The 14449-nt window shown below is 28.5% G+C and overlaps 2 protein-coding genes across 4 annotated transcripts; one reads left to right on the forward strand and one right to left on the reverse strand.

Annotated features, from left to right (window-relative positions):
* Positions 1 to 842: 842 nt before the first annotated feature.
* LOC107419483 (uncharacterized) lies at positions 843 to 3118 on the reverse strand. Its single transcript, XM_016028226.4, has 3 exons — positions 2989 to 3118; positions 1233 to 1433; positions 843 to 1134 (listed from the first exon to the last, which is right to left on the reverse strand). The coding sequence occupies exons 2-3, from the start codon at positions 1419 to 1421 to the stop codon at positions 1042 to 1044; spliced, it is 282 nt and encodes a 93-aa protein (XP_015883712.2). The 5' UTR covers positions 1422 to 1433; positions 2989 to 3118; the 3' UTR covers positions 843 to 1041.
* A 3897-nt stretch (positions 3119 to 7015) lies between these two features.
* Positions 7016 to 9493, forward strand: LOC107419480 (type IV inositol polyphosphate 5-phosphatase 9). 3 transcript variants are annotated; one of them, XM_048474339.2, is made up of 7 exons: positions 7016 to 7403; positions 7550 to 7669; positions 7761 to 8085; positions 8246 to 8430; positions 8547 to 8655; positions 8774 to 8943; positions 9052 to 9493. In XM_048474339.2, exons 1-7 carry the CDS (start codon positions 7333 to 7335, stop codon positions 9200 to 9202), a joined length of 1131 nt encoding a protein of 376 aa, XP_048330296.2. In that variant the 5' UTR covers positions 7016 to 7332; the 3' UTR covers positions 9203 to 9493. The 3 variants fall into 3 exon arrangements, with proteins under 3 accessions (XP_048330296.2, XP_048330297.2, XP_048330298.2); XM_048474340.2 differs by having other exon boundaries at positions 8792 to 8943; XM_048474341.2 differs by having other exon boundaries at positions 8829 to 8943; positions 9052 to 9204.
* Positions 9494 to 14449: the final 4956 nt, after the last annotated feature.

The following is a 14449-nucleotide window of genomic DNA, read 5'->3' on the forward strand; positions in this document are numbered from 1 at the left end:
AAAATGATGGTGAATTTAATGAATACTAGACCACTTCAGCAGTGAAATCAATATGAACAGGAAAAAAATTCTAAATAAGTAGAAAATATAAAAAGAAAAAAAAAAGTAAAAGGAATTTAAACAAAAAATGATCAAGATGCATGCTTGGAATACAATTTGAGTTTTTCCGGGATTGCTTGGTCGGCTTAATCGGCTGTCCTATGGATTTTTTAGGTTTCAGGAATTTTGGAAAATCAATTTATACTTTACAGGCAAAAAGCGATGCCGTGATAATACTAAAAAATAACACTAGTATATAAATAGTAGTGACAGAGAAATATGTATGCAATTACCGGGAAAAACAAATTCCATAAATTTCATCATGTTAGTGGCAAAACAACTTGTGTTTTTCCAGTTACCACATTTGTCTATTAAATTTCCAATTCTATTTTATTAATCTAAACAAATTTTCGCCACTATTTCATTTCCAATATTAGTTGGTATCCAAAGTAGGATTTATAGAATTCCTGGGACTGCGAAGAAGGTGTCCCCATAGTGAGATCAACAGAAGATATATTGGTCTCAAAAATGCCCCCAACCATGTTTTCAGTTAAAATCTACAATAATATTCCGGAAATTTTTATTTTATTTTATTTTTTTTTTCGGTTTGGCTTGGGATATCTATTCCTTCTAACACCTCATAATCCTTTTAGTTCTTTTTACCAAAAAAAAAACAAAAGGGAAATAGGAGTTCAGAAAAATTGACATAAACATTATAAAGAAATTATATGTATTCTGCCCTTTTTGCAATTCGATTGCCAAAACACAAATAATAATAAAATAAAATAAAGAGGACAAAAAAAAAAAAGCAACAAAATCTTTGAGATTCCAGTAAACTTTCACAGCATCAACAAGACAACAATAAAGTTGACTTTAGTGAAACAACTTAGCAGCAGTTCCACCGAAACAAAACAAAAGTAAGTTCACAAGTTAGCCTTATATTATCCATTACTCTAGTCCAACTGCATTGTAATACTACGATGAATTTACAATGAAGATATTCTAGTTTCCCACTGTCGTTTTAAGGGGCAGAGAACTTTCAACTTCCTTTGTTTCAGAATCCCTTTCAGCAACAACCTTGGACATTCTGAACATCTGAAAAAAGCAACCAGAATCATCCATCAAATCAACAAAGCAAAACCAGATTTTCTGAACAAGCAATATAAGCATGGAAATTGAAGATTGGGACAAACCTTTTCGATTGTCTTCTTAAAGCAAGTTTTGTGTTCATCCATGGACGCATGGATAAACTCATCAATATGATCCTTAATATCCTCCAAGAAGGTGGCTTCATCCTTCTTCTTTTTCCGGCATGATGTAACGGGTGGCTTTGCAGGAGCAGAAGATGGCTCTTTTTCAAGCTGACTAGTATGGGATTCCATAATTCAGCAGTTCTATTGAAAACAAAAGAAACAAAAAGAAATACATCAAGCCAATGGGAGAGTTTTAGATATTCAAGCAAAATGAAAGGCGAAAACACTCTGCACAGCTAAGAAGTAAACCAGTCTATAATTTATATAAATCCACCATCCATGAATTACTATTCACAGACTCCAAGATTGAAATCATTCCCGGTACAGTTGTGTTAAAATATAAACATATCTTGAGGCATACTATCTTAGCTGTTGAAATTATTCAAGGAGATATGATACCTTGATCTGGGTGGCACGACAAAACAGAAAAAGAAGAGAGACTGGAGGGGAGGGGGTCAAATATAAAAAGACTTTCGTATACACAATATAGATTGGTCTCTACAACAAGCAACAACCAAGGCAACAAGCAAGTCTCAAGTGCATACGACACATACTAGAATGAAAAGGATTAAGAGACATTCAGATAGTAGCATAGCATATAAAATGCCAAAAATAACGTTGCATAAAAAGGGAAAATTCTTGAAAATCATGCTAACTACTCTGCCTACAATCAGAGAAGTAGAGCACCAATAAGATTCTAATGACATGACATCCTCTCTTCGAACAAGATAAAAATAATAACCGAGAAATTTTACAGATCACTGAAAAGGTTTAAAGCCTTTGTGTCCAAAAGAATTAATTAAAAAGAACTTGTCACATGACACCACAAAACACAATGCATGATTATCAACAAACTGGACGCAAATAAATTCAAAAACGTTAAATCATTTCAACTATCCATAATCTGAAACTTCTAACCGTCAGTTAATGTTTCACAAAAAATATTAGTCTAATATTATGTGCCACAAATCTGTATGCATAAGTCTGTTCAATCCATGGTTCTCACAAAGTTTCAAGAAAAAAGACAACCTTCCCATTAATTATGTGATGGTTAAAAAAACAGAAGCTTTCAACTTCTTTTAAGATCACAGACACTGTTACGGAGCATATCATCAAGAAAAACGATCAGGAAATTTGTTTCTACTTCAACCATACTACAAACAAAATTATTTTTAATAAAATGGGTGAATATACAATTAAGCCAAATGCCAATGCATAAAATCCTAAATGATACAATCAAAATCAGGAGCGCCAAACGATGATAAACCCCCATCAAAACTCGAACCCATTAAGCTAGTAATGCAAACTGCTATTAAATAACAATGGAATTGATAAAAATAAATAAAATAAATAAATAAATAAATAAAAATAAAAAAACCAATAAGTCTCATCGTATACACTGAGAATTCTTTCTACTTCCCCTCACGTTCACAACATTGACAAAACATGCAAATTTACATGTAGGCAATCACAAACAGATGAACTGCAGTTCTACTACCCGTCTGTCAAGAACCTACACGCCGCTTGATAGGTGTTCGATGAAATGCCACACAAAGGATAAGCAGATTCAAAAACTTGTCCAAAACTCCAAAAATAATAATAATAATTCCATGAAATCAATGAAGCTGGCATGCAACAATTGCGTTATTGAGCATTGGGCAGTAGTTTGAATTGACAAAATCAATCAGATTGATACCTGAATCTTCCAGCAGTTTCTTTTTGTCTGATCTTCTTCCTCGCTATGCTTCTGTTTCTGAAATTTGTCATAAATATATCTATTTATACTGTGGGTGCAAACAGGGCAAACCGACTTTGCCTTGAAACCTCTTTCACCATACATATGCTGCCATGTGGCAGTAAATAAGGTCCACATGTTGCCACATACACTTGAAAGTTATTTTGATCCATTCATACTTTGACACGTGATTAGAACCATAGAAACTGTAGGCATAGGATTATAGTTCGATCGCTTGGGGAGCAAGTTCCACCGTGGAACCCCATGGTTTTTCCCCTTGGCCACGCTAGCATTTTTGCTTTCCTTTTTTGCCCTTGATACTTTTTAACACTTTTTATGTTCATCTTTTTTTTTTTTTTTTTTTTTTTTTGGCAATACGATCTCTTCTATAAAAATAATAATAACAGTAATAACTTCTTAGCCCCCACCCAAAAAAAAAAAAAAAAAAACTTCTTTTCTTGGGCTTGAGTTCTGTCTCACATTTGGGCTTTTCTTGCGAGCTCAAATCCAAAGTTTGGGTAGTTTTTTACATGAAAAATCAGCTTTCTATCACTTTTATGCGCATATATTAGTTTTTTAAAATAAGCTTTCTACCACATTTATGCACATATATTAGTTTTTTTTGTTTTAACAATTTTGCCAAAAATACCTTTACATGTTCAAATGCACATACACAGTGATTTCTTAGGTTTATAGCTATAAATTCTTATAATTATCCCTGCTTGGTATTATATATTGAATAATTGTTTTTTATGGTTGCTAGAAAGTAATTGGTTGTTTTGCAAATTTCAGTCACACTTTATTTTATAATAAGTCATTATTTTTTCAAATGAAACTCTTGATGGGGCTTACTGTTGATAAGGGAGGAAATAATTGAGGTGCACATTAGCTGATTCGAGACACCCAACCATTAAAACCAAAAAGGAAAATATATATATATATGTATTTATATATTATAGACTTTTTTTATTCCCTTATATTTCGATATAGCTATTTATTTATTTATTTATTTATTATTATTATTATTTGTGGCTTCCCTAGCATTAGACCCCAAAGTTAAAGGGAAGAAAAAAAAAATTGAGAATAAGATGTATATATTTAGACATAAACTTTGTTTCATCATTAAATCACCACCGTGAGTGACATATTTTTCATGTTCATAGCTGAAAATTTTATGACTGTTCTTTTTTTTTTGGTAGAAATTGAAAAATTTATGACCAGGTAACAAAATCTGTTGTAGTTAAATGTTATTAATAACAATTTCACAAAACAAATGGATATAGTATTAGCATGACTCTTTTTTTACTATAATCTAAATAAGGATTATTATATTAAAAACAATAGCTTTATCATTCAAGAGTCTCTCAAAAAACTTATATAATTTGTAAATTTAACCCAATAATAAAACCTTTAAGAATGCATATATATATATATATATATATATATATAAGTTAAAAGTTCAAATTTTAACCTAAATGAATTGTCGCCCTCCTAATTTTAATGAGTTTAGATGTTATTAAAACAGAAAAGACCTATTTACATGGATTTTAGACTCTTTTATTTATTTATTTATTTTCTTACTTTTATTTTTCACAGAAAGTAAACAATGAAACATAAAGCTTTATCACTTCAAAAAGACATTGAGAGAGTAATTTTATCACATTTTACTGATCCCGTTCATGGTCGTTACTTATTATGCAAATTAAAGTAGTGCATGAAATTAAACTGCACTAAGAATTTAATTGCTACGTTGCAAGCAATCATTTGTTAAAAATTGCTACGTTGCAAGCAATCATTTGTTCAAACTTATCTTCAATTTCAAATCTTGTTTCTCCTTCTACTAATTTTTTATGCATTTTAATTATTTAACAAACGAATCTCTCAAGCCAATCATGCTTTGTTGCCATGCTTGGTGGAGACAAGGTGGTAACTTCTTTTGTTGAATAGGCAATAAAAAGTATTAAAATTCACAAAATTAAATTATTGCTTCTGTCACTTAATCAAACTTTTGTGGTATTAAAATTTCAATCCAACCTGGAATGCATTTTTTTCACCAATCAATCTCACACAGATGTAACATATATATATATATATAAAGAAGAAAGCTATATATTTATGTACTGGTGGTCCTCATTTATCTATGATTTGTCACTAAAAATTTTTTGCTTAGAGACAGTATTGCAAGGACTTTAAGATATACAATATGTGTTTGTGTATGCATATATTACGTGTAATCTTTTTTTTTTTTTTCTATATTTTCCTTAAAAAAAGGTGCCTTAGAAAATGATGCATTAACCACAACATTTCTGCCAAGCTCTTACTGGTGATTGATTTCTATATTTTCCTTAAAAAAAGTGCCTTAGAAAATGATGCATTAACCACGACATTTCTGCCAAGCTCTTACTGGTAATTGATTAATGTCCTGTCTGATTACTATTTTACCTTGTTTGGTTTTTACTTTTCAAATGGTAAAATTTTTCATAATTATTGTTACTATTATTATGGATTTGGATTATGTGGTGGAGAAGATCGGTTGGTGTCAATTAACTCTATGCCACGAATCTCTAAAAAAGTACCATAGGAAAAGGAGACATCAACCACAAAAAAATGAATATGTGTCAAACTTTTTATCATAAGCAGTACTAAGATTAACTATTTTCCTCTTTATTTTTTACTAATTTGGTTTCTTAATTTTATGTGGTCTACAAATTTTTCATATGAATTATTATTTCAATTTTTTTTTTATTTGAGATTAATTATGCGGTGGAGAGAAGCTGGTAAGCTAGCTAGTCTAATCTAATTAGCATAATTGATTGGTTATATATTTTACAAATTTATTCACAAATTAAGTTTTGAATTGCAGAAAAATATAGTTTTATTTTCCGTCCATCCAATCATGCATCTAGCTTGTGATTGTTATAACTAGCTAGCAAGCAATGGTAAGAGTATGATCTAACACCATAATTCCGAATATATATATATATATATATATATATTCGCAAGTCATGAGGTCATATACATAACAATGCTATTTAACAGTTAATCAAAAAAGCAATGCTATTTAACATAATTGGTAGCTGCTCTTGAATTATTCCCTAGTAACAAATAACAAGGCTAATTCTTGAATTATTCCCACGTTACTGCTTTACTATTGACCTCAATCACATTCATAACAATAATTAGTAGCAACTCTTTTTGTTTTATTTTATTTTTATTATTTTTATTATTTTGATGGCTTGGTAGTTGCTCTTAAAACCAATCAAAATGTAACGTATTTAATGGTGGATTCAAAAGTTTGGTAAACATTACCTTACAAAGTGCATATTATTTATCTATAATTAAGAAGCTACCTTTGAGTATATAATATTCTTCCCAAAGAGTCAGCAACAATTATTCTTAATTTGAAGCATTAGCATACGACACAAAACCATACAATACAAGTTTTGAAATCATCAAAAGGATAGGTCTTGGAATTTATTAATATCGAAAGCAAAAATTAACCCACTTTTGTAAGCTCCAAAGAGGAGTCAACCGTGTCCTGCGAAAAGGACATTCTGTAGCAATCTTGCTCATATAATTGCCATCAAAACATATTTAATTTGTCTTCAAGCTATAGTGGACGATACTGATTTTAATACCAGCCGGCAAAATGATACGTATTTAGGCCTAATAGCAACAAACAAAAGTAACTAGAGAAGAAATATTTGAAAAAAACAAAAAAATAAAAAACAAAAAATTAATTGATGAGATTGATCTATGTGTCTTTTGCTTGTCCTTGTTTGATATATATATAATTTTTAATCTTCCATATCCCGAAAAAGGAAACTCAATTATTGAATTAAACTAATGATTAATTAATTAATTAATTAATTATATGAATAGTGCGATCATCACGAACGTCACTGTGCCTTATACTAAAATTTATTTGTAATTGAGACAATTTTCAAAATTGGATCTTTTTAACACGTTTTTTCCTCTTGAGGTTTTGTGGGGTTAACATTTCTTTTGAGTTGTTTCTTCTATAGTTGCTCATCATGAGCTCTAACCTACCACTTAATTTGCTCATCTTTCTTAGTTCTCTCTGATCCATCAGCATTTACTTTGTTGGTTTCTATTATATGATTTCTTATGTCATGGTCCACTTTTGTTAAAATCACCACCTCCATAGAACCTGACTTTGCTGGTAGACTGAGAGCTATAAATATGCATATGCTCTGGTGGAGCTATATATGGTTCATGTTGATCTAGATTTTGAGAAGCAGAGAATTTAATTGCAGATTTTCCATACTTGTTAGAGAAAACATAATGGCTAAGCTCAGTCAACAACATATGATTCCCAAAAATGTTCTCTCTTATCATGAAAAAGACACATACCGGTAAGATCACAGTCTCAGTCTATAGCAACCAAAACTTTCTCAAATTTTCCAATATCTTTGTATTTCAGGAAAAAAAAAAAAAAAAGATATTAAAAGAAATACTTTGTATCTTTCTGATATGATTTATTCTGATGATCTTATTTTAGGATATTTGTTGGTTCATGGAATGTTGGGGGTGTTTCACCACCTGACAATTTGGATATCCAAGATTGGCTTATTAGCTCACAAAGTAATAATAACCCTGCATCTGATATCTTCGTTTTTGGGTAATATTTTCATGATTTTTCCCCCCTTAGTCTTAATATATCCCATTTGCACATAATACCAATTATGAAATCTTTATTACGATTTTTTCAGGCTCCAAGAAATAGTACCACTGAATGCTGGAAATGTTCTTGGATACGAAAACGGCAAGATTTCTCAGAAATGGAATTCATTATTCAGAGCAGCTCTTAACAAGAAATTAGCAGAAGATAAAGTGGTGGGAGTAGGAGATCTTAAGAAAGTTTACCCTCTAAAGGATATTGATCATAATCAAGTAGAAGAATTCCAATGCATCATTCATAAGCAAATGGTTGGAGTTTACATCTCTGTCTGGGTTAGGAGTCATCTCCTACCTTACATAAACCATCCAAGTGTCTCTTGTGTTGCCTGTGGTCTTTTGGGCTGCCTAGGGAACAAGGTATATATATATAAGTTATTGTGGTATTAATTAAAATATTTGAACTTATGTATATGTGAAACTATTATTTTGCTGTTATTAATTTTCTGTATTTTCATTTTTTGTTTTTGTTTTTGTTTTTTTGTTTTTTTTTGTTTTTTCATAATTAATATAAACACAGGGTTCAGTTTCAGTAAGATTTATGTTGCATGAAACAAGCTTCTGCTTTGTTTGTAGTCATCTAGCATCCGGTGGAAAAGAAGGCGATGCAAAGCAGAGAAACGCTAATGCAGCTGAAATTTTATCTCGATCAAGCTTTCCTCGCGGTCCTCTGCATAATTTGCCACGCCAAATCCTTGATCACAAGTACATATATATATATATATATAGAACATTCCAATTTGAAATCATTATTATATATATGAATACGGTACTATTAAAGAATATTATATGATATATATAATTTTCTTAAATATATGCAGCAATGTGATATGGCTCGGAGATTTGAACTACAGAATTCACTTGCCTGATTACATTACTTGGTCTCTAGTAGAGAAGAAAGAGTGGAGTGTTCTGTTGGAAAATGATGAGGTACTTAAAATTTTATAATTTTTACTCTTTTTTTTTTATAATTAAAAATCAGATAATTTTATTTAATTAAGAGTATACATATATATATTTGGTATATAAGTAATTGAAATTACATTAGCTATTGAAATTAATAAAGCTAAAGATGGAGCTGATGAAGGGACATGTATTCCAAGGTTGGAATGAAGAAGAAATTAACTTCCCACCTACTTACAAATACAATCCAAATTCTGAAGTTTATTTTGGTTGTGATCACAAGAGAAAACCCCAAAAGATACGTGCTCCTGCATGGTAAGCATGATATATATACACACGCAATATAACCTATAGGTTGTATATATAATCAAATATTATTTTACAAAATTAATTAAGGAATAGTAATGGTTAATTTCTTTGTAGGTGTGATCGAATAATATGGTGTGGGAAGGGATTGAAACAAGACCAATACAACAGAGGTGAATCAAGATTGTCTGATCATCGACCTGTTCGAGCAATTTTTGCAGCCGAAGTTGATGTCTGCAAAGGATTTGAAAGCTTTCAATCTTTTTGATATCAATGAGTTTAATGTTAATTAATCAGAATTTTGGATTCTAATAGGTTCAATTTTCTGGTAAATCTTTGCTTGGGAATCTGATTTTTAGACTTGTGTGAGTTATTTTGTACAGGAAAAAAAATAAAAAAATAAAAAAAAAACAAAAAAAAAAAAAACAGAGAATAAGAAAATATACATGTCATACCAGGTAGGTAGGCTTCACTATGTAAGCTCTAATTAGAATATTGCTAAAGTTCAATAAGGAAAAGATATAAAATTTCAAAGAAATCAATTTGTGGAGGTTATGTATGCATGATTGTAAATTCAAATAGTTTTTAGTGAAATTTACAACATATACCCCTTTCTTCTTTTACTCAAGTTCCTCTTAAACTTTATTATTATTATTATTATTATTATTTATTTTATCTAATTTTCCTCATAAACTTTGGCAAAGTCTAATTTTCCTCAAACTTTATTTATGATTGTATTTTTTTTGTTAGATTCTTAAAAAATTGATTGGTTAGTATTCAAATTAATTGGTTATATAACTAAAATTTATCTAAATCAAACTTTTCTTGATTGGATTTGATAAAATTGAAATATAATATAAATTATAACTTTTTGTTTTTTGGTTTTTTAGTAATGTCGTTAAAAAAAAAAAAGTTTTGGTTTAAACACATTTTACTCATATGAGGACATAAATTTAATATGCTTGCCTCAATTTCATCAAAATCTATCAAAAAAATATATATATATCATAGATGAGTAAATTGGAAGTGATACCTATATATATAGATTAAAATATCCATCAAATTTATTTAGTAAATAATATGTGTCAATATATTATTAATTGATATATTTATATAATCTAAATATAAATAAATAAATAAAATAAAAAATTAAATATTATCACATTATTTGATATATTATTTAATAAAAAAATTTAGTAAGTATATCTGTAATTGTAGTATTAAAATAACAATGCTAAAATTTAGAGGAAGACTCTTCAAAAATAATTAATTTAAGGGGCAAATTGAAATTGGAAAAAGATTCAAGGGTACTTTATAATTTTCCCTAGTTTTTTATGTGATTTATTAAATTTAAAAATCTTAAACTAAATTTGTTTCCTTAAAATTGTATATTCCATAACATAGTTATGTAATTTGTAATTATCTAAGTTAATTATCTAATCTTTATTTGCGATTATCTAATTCATTCAAGCGTCTATAAATAGAAATTTTCTCTACATTATATAACACATTCAACAATATAACTGTTCTCCTTTATCTTTTATAAAAAAGTAAAAAAAAAAATAAAATAATGTAAAAAATTGAATATAAAAAAAAATGCTTAATAGATAATTTAAAATGTTGAAAACATTATACAGTGTATACAAGTCATATTAAGATTCAAAATTATAAATAAATTCTATACTTTGCCACCCTATAAATAAATTATATACTTGGAAAAGCCCTTTGCAAGATAAGATTGTGTAGCAACAAATATTAAAAAAATTTGTTTTAGGATTTGACATTGTATGTTCAAACAAATATTATCAACAAATTTGAAATTTGTCAGAGGAAGATTCCATAGTCAACAAAATATTAGGAGGATTATTCTCAGAATTGTCGTTAGAATAGCCAACACACATCAAATACCGAATTGACATTACGATAGCCAACAAATAACAAATAACATAGAGGGGTGCTAGCTGCACTCAGAAAATCCACTCTCTTGTGCACTCTCCGTTATATATGTGAATTACACGTGTTATTTAACTTTTTCAAAAATCAGGTGCTCATTACACAAATAAATATCCATTACTTTTATTTTTATTTACTAAATTGCCATTTTTGTTGATTTTTGCACTAAAAGTAATTTCCACGCACGTGTTTATTGATTTTTATTGCTTCTTTCGTGTTATTCTTTTTTTCCATAGTTCTTAATCTGTGTAATATTTAAGATTTAAAATATCTGATATTTTTTTAATATTTTTATTTTTTAAAAAGGTTAAAATAAAATTTAGATTCGAAATAGAAATGGATAAAACTTTCATAATATTTATCAAAATTTTTATAGAAATTTTGGTAAAATATTCTCATCAAATCTTTAACGATTTAGTTAAAAAATTTATAATTTCTATTGAAATTTTCAAAATATCCATGAAATTTTTTAATTTTTTTTAAAAATTCATAAATATTATTGATATTTAGTAAAAAAAAATTTATTAAATTAACTTCATTAATAATTTTTTTACCTTTTAATTGCTTTTTAGAAATTTAGTGGTATAAGCAAAACTAAACTTTTATTATTATAACATGAAACTCAAGTTGAGAGATATGGAAGCTGAAAAAGAAAATCATCACGACTTAGATCCAATAATAATATTTGAAACTATAATAGAAGATGATGATGAAGAGGGCAATCAAATGTATCATGGATTAGAGATGTTCATTTAGATGATCATGAAGGAAATTATGATCCAAAGATTGCTCAACAAGCTGAAAAATAAAGAATAAATGTTTAAAAAGTGATTGCTAAAGAAGTAAATTCTAGTAGTAGTGATTCATTTCAAAGGCTTATAAGAGAGCCAACTAGAACTACTAGTCCTTCAACTCCATCAGGTGGTACACATTTACGATTTGAGACTTTTAGTAGTCACTCCAGCTTCAGTGGTGATGAAGATAACTTTAATAAATTATCTGAATTAGAAGTTAAAAAAGGTAGTGGCCAAAGGAAATTACCAAGTCTAGAAGTTAGATTAAGTTCATTTATTTATGAACAATATTACACACATGCAATGCAAGATGAAGATCATGAGAGTAGAGATGCAGGTTAAGGGATTCGGTGCCTTTGAAAAAGACTATATACGTAAAGAGAAATCGATAATTGAGATGTCACACCAAGAAGAATATTCAATTTCTATGAATTTTGGATCTACGAGTGTTGGAAGTCATTTTCATAACCCTTATTCAATGGATATTTATGAAATATCATCAAGTAGCAACTCATGGGTACCATATCAAACTTAACCATCAGAGAATAATAGTTATGCACATAGTCAACTAATAATGCAAGATCTATATGGTCGGTATATTAATAATTATATGCAAAATTATCAGAAAAATACATTTTTTCATAACTACTTTTTACATTTCACATCTCAAAATCAAAATGAGTAAAAAATCGATGATTTTCAATCACCCAGAAATTTTATGTGATATTAAGATGACATTTATGAATTACAACGTAATTGTAATAATCGTTTTATATATTTTAATTAATAAATAATTTTATCATGTATGTATTTTTTGATATATTTTTATCAATAATAATTCATCTGTGGCCATTAATGTTTATTATAAATCAATTCAGTAAGAAAAATATAACATTCATTCAATATTTTAGCAAATTTTATAATCAATTTGATAAATGATGAATTAAATAAGATAATTCTAAAGTTTCAATAAAAATTTTCATTTTTTAAAACAAATTTCCATTATTTTTTATAATTTTTTTATCGATATTTGATATTTTCATGTAAATTTTTGTATTTTAAACTCTCGATATTTTCATCGATATCGATTTTTTGAACCTTGGTGATATTTACCATCAATTATTTTTTTTCCCATTAAGTTATTTATTTATTTATTTGCTAAACGAACATTTGCATAATATACCATACACAACTTAATATATTTATTAATATTTGTTTATTTAACTCTAATTAAAAATATATTGAAAAAAAACAAACTTTTAACGATCAATTAAACAGGGTACAATTAAATAAGCACAAAATAGCTATATTACATTTAAGTTGCTGGAATTAAGAATATATGCGATAGCATAAGCTGAAATTGATCAAGGGTAGTAGCCCTTTTTTTTTTTTTCTTTTTTTTTTTAACAACTCAAGCTCTAAACTATTTTTGTCTCTCTTTTTTTTTTTGGGGGGGGGGGGGGGGGCAAGCAATCTCTTCATTACATCAAAAGGTAAGGAGAAAATCATCGGTGCTCCATCTAATTAAAACGAAACTCAACAGTATGTAATTACTAAATTCCATTTGTTCCAAAACTTCCGTTTCAACCATGTAAATGATATATTGAATATTTATGTTATTTTAACAAGACTAGTGTTTTGAGTAGGAATTTCTAAGGAAAACTCACTAATCAAGTTAAAAAGAAAAATAACATCTAATATTATGGTAGACCAGTAGTGAAACTATAATAAAGAAAGTGAAATCGAATAATAACTCAAAATAAAAAAATTGCTATCTGAATATCCACTTAAGTGTCTTTGTTCAATACACAAATAAAACCCTAAGCCTATGAAAGGAGAATAGACCTATTAACTTCTAATAACATGATGAAAACTAAACCTTAACATATATAGTGTGCACAATGAAAATAGAAATGGCACAAAAGATATAAGGTAAACAGGGTATAATCAAATTAGCCAACAAAACAGGATATAACCAATAAGTCAAATCTAAAAAATATGGTAATGTTTCACAGAGGAGGAAGTTCATCCACATGTTGCAGCCCATATGCTTTCCTCCACACATTGTTCCCGAAAAGTTCATTCATGTAAGCAATTTTTTTAAAGTAGAGGCAAAACATTACATTGGCAAAAATAAAATTGATCAATACTTTCATAAGAATTAGAAAGCAAGTATGTCATATTGAATATATATCAAAGCAACTATAAACTTGTAGGTATAAAGAAGTTAAGTCCCCCAATTAAACAGTAAAACCTACGTTTGCAAAGTCATATTTGTGTTTGTATTGAACTAAGGATTGAATCTTCCATATCCAACAAATGGTTCTTTAGAACTGAGATCCATAGCAGCAATATATTAAAAGATAACAAAATATTGTAAATTAGTAATCAAATTTTGAAATTGCAATACATATGTTAAATAAATTAAATTTAGTCTAACCTTTTTTGATTTGTTACCATGTCCTCTTTTTCTCTTTTTTTTGATTCTAGGCTTCATCTTTTCAGGAGCTCCTTTTATTTTTTATACTTGTGGATCTAGTAATGCAATATCATAAGACATATAATCATTATGGTTCTCTTTGTCAACATCATTAATATCATTAAATCCAAATTCAAGTTCCATGGTTTCCTTGAAAGAATAATTTTCCATTGTGCACCTTTCTAAAGCCTCCTTCAATGCATGATATGCAATACTAAAACTTTTTTCAGATAATGATCCTTCCTCACTCAATTTGATTGCTTGACAATACAATTCATCAAAATGTTCT

The sequence above is a fragment of the Ziziphus jujuba genome, chromosome 2 (assembly GCF_031755915.1).
Source record: "Ziziphus jujuba cultivar Dongzao chromosome 2, ASM3175591v1".
Classification (NCBI taxonomy): Eukaryota; Viridiplantae; Streptophyta; class Magnoliopsida; order Rosales; family Rhamnaceae; genus Ziziphus; species Ziziphus jujuba.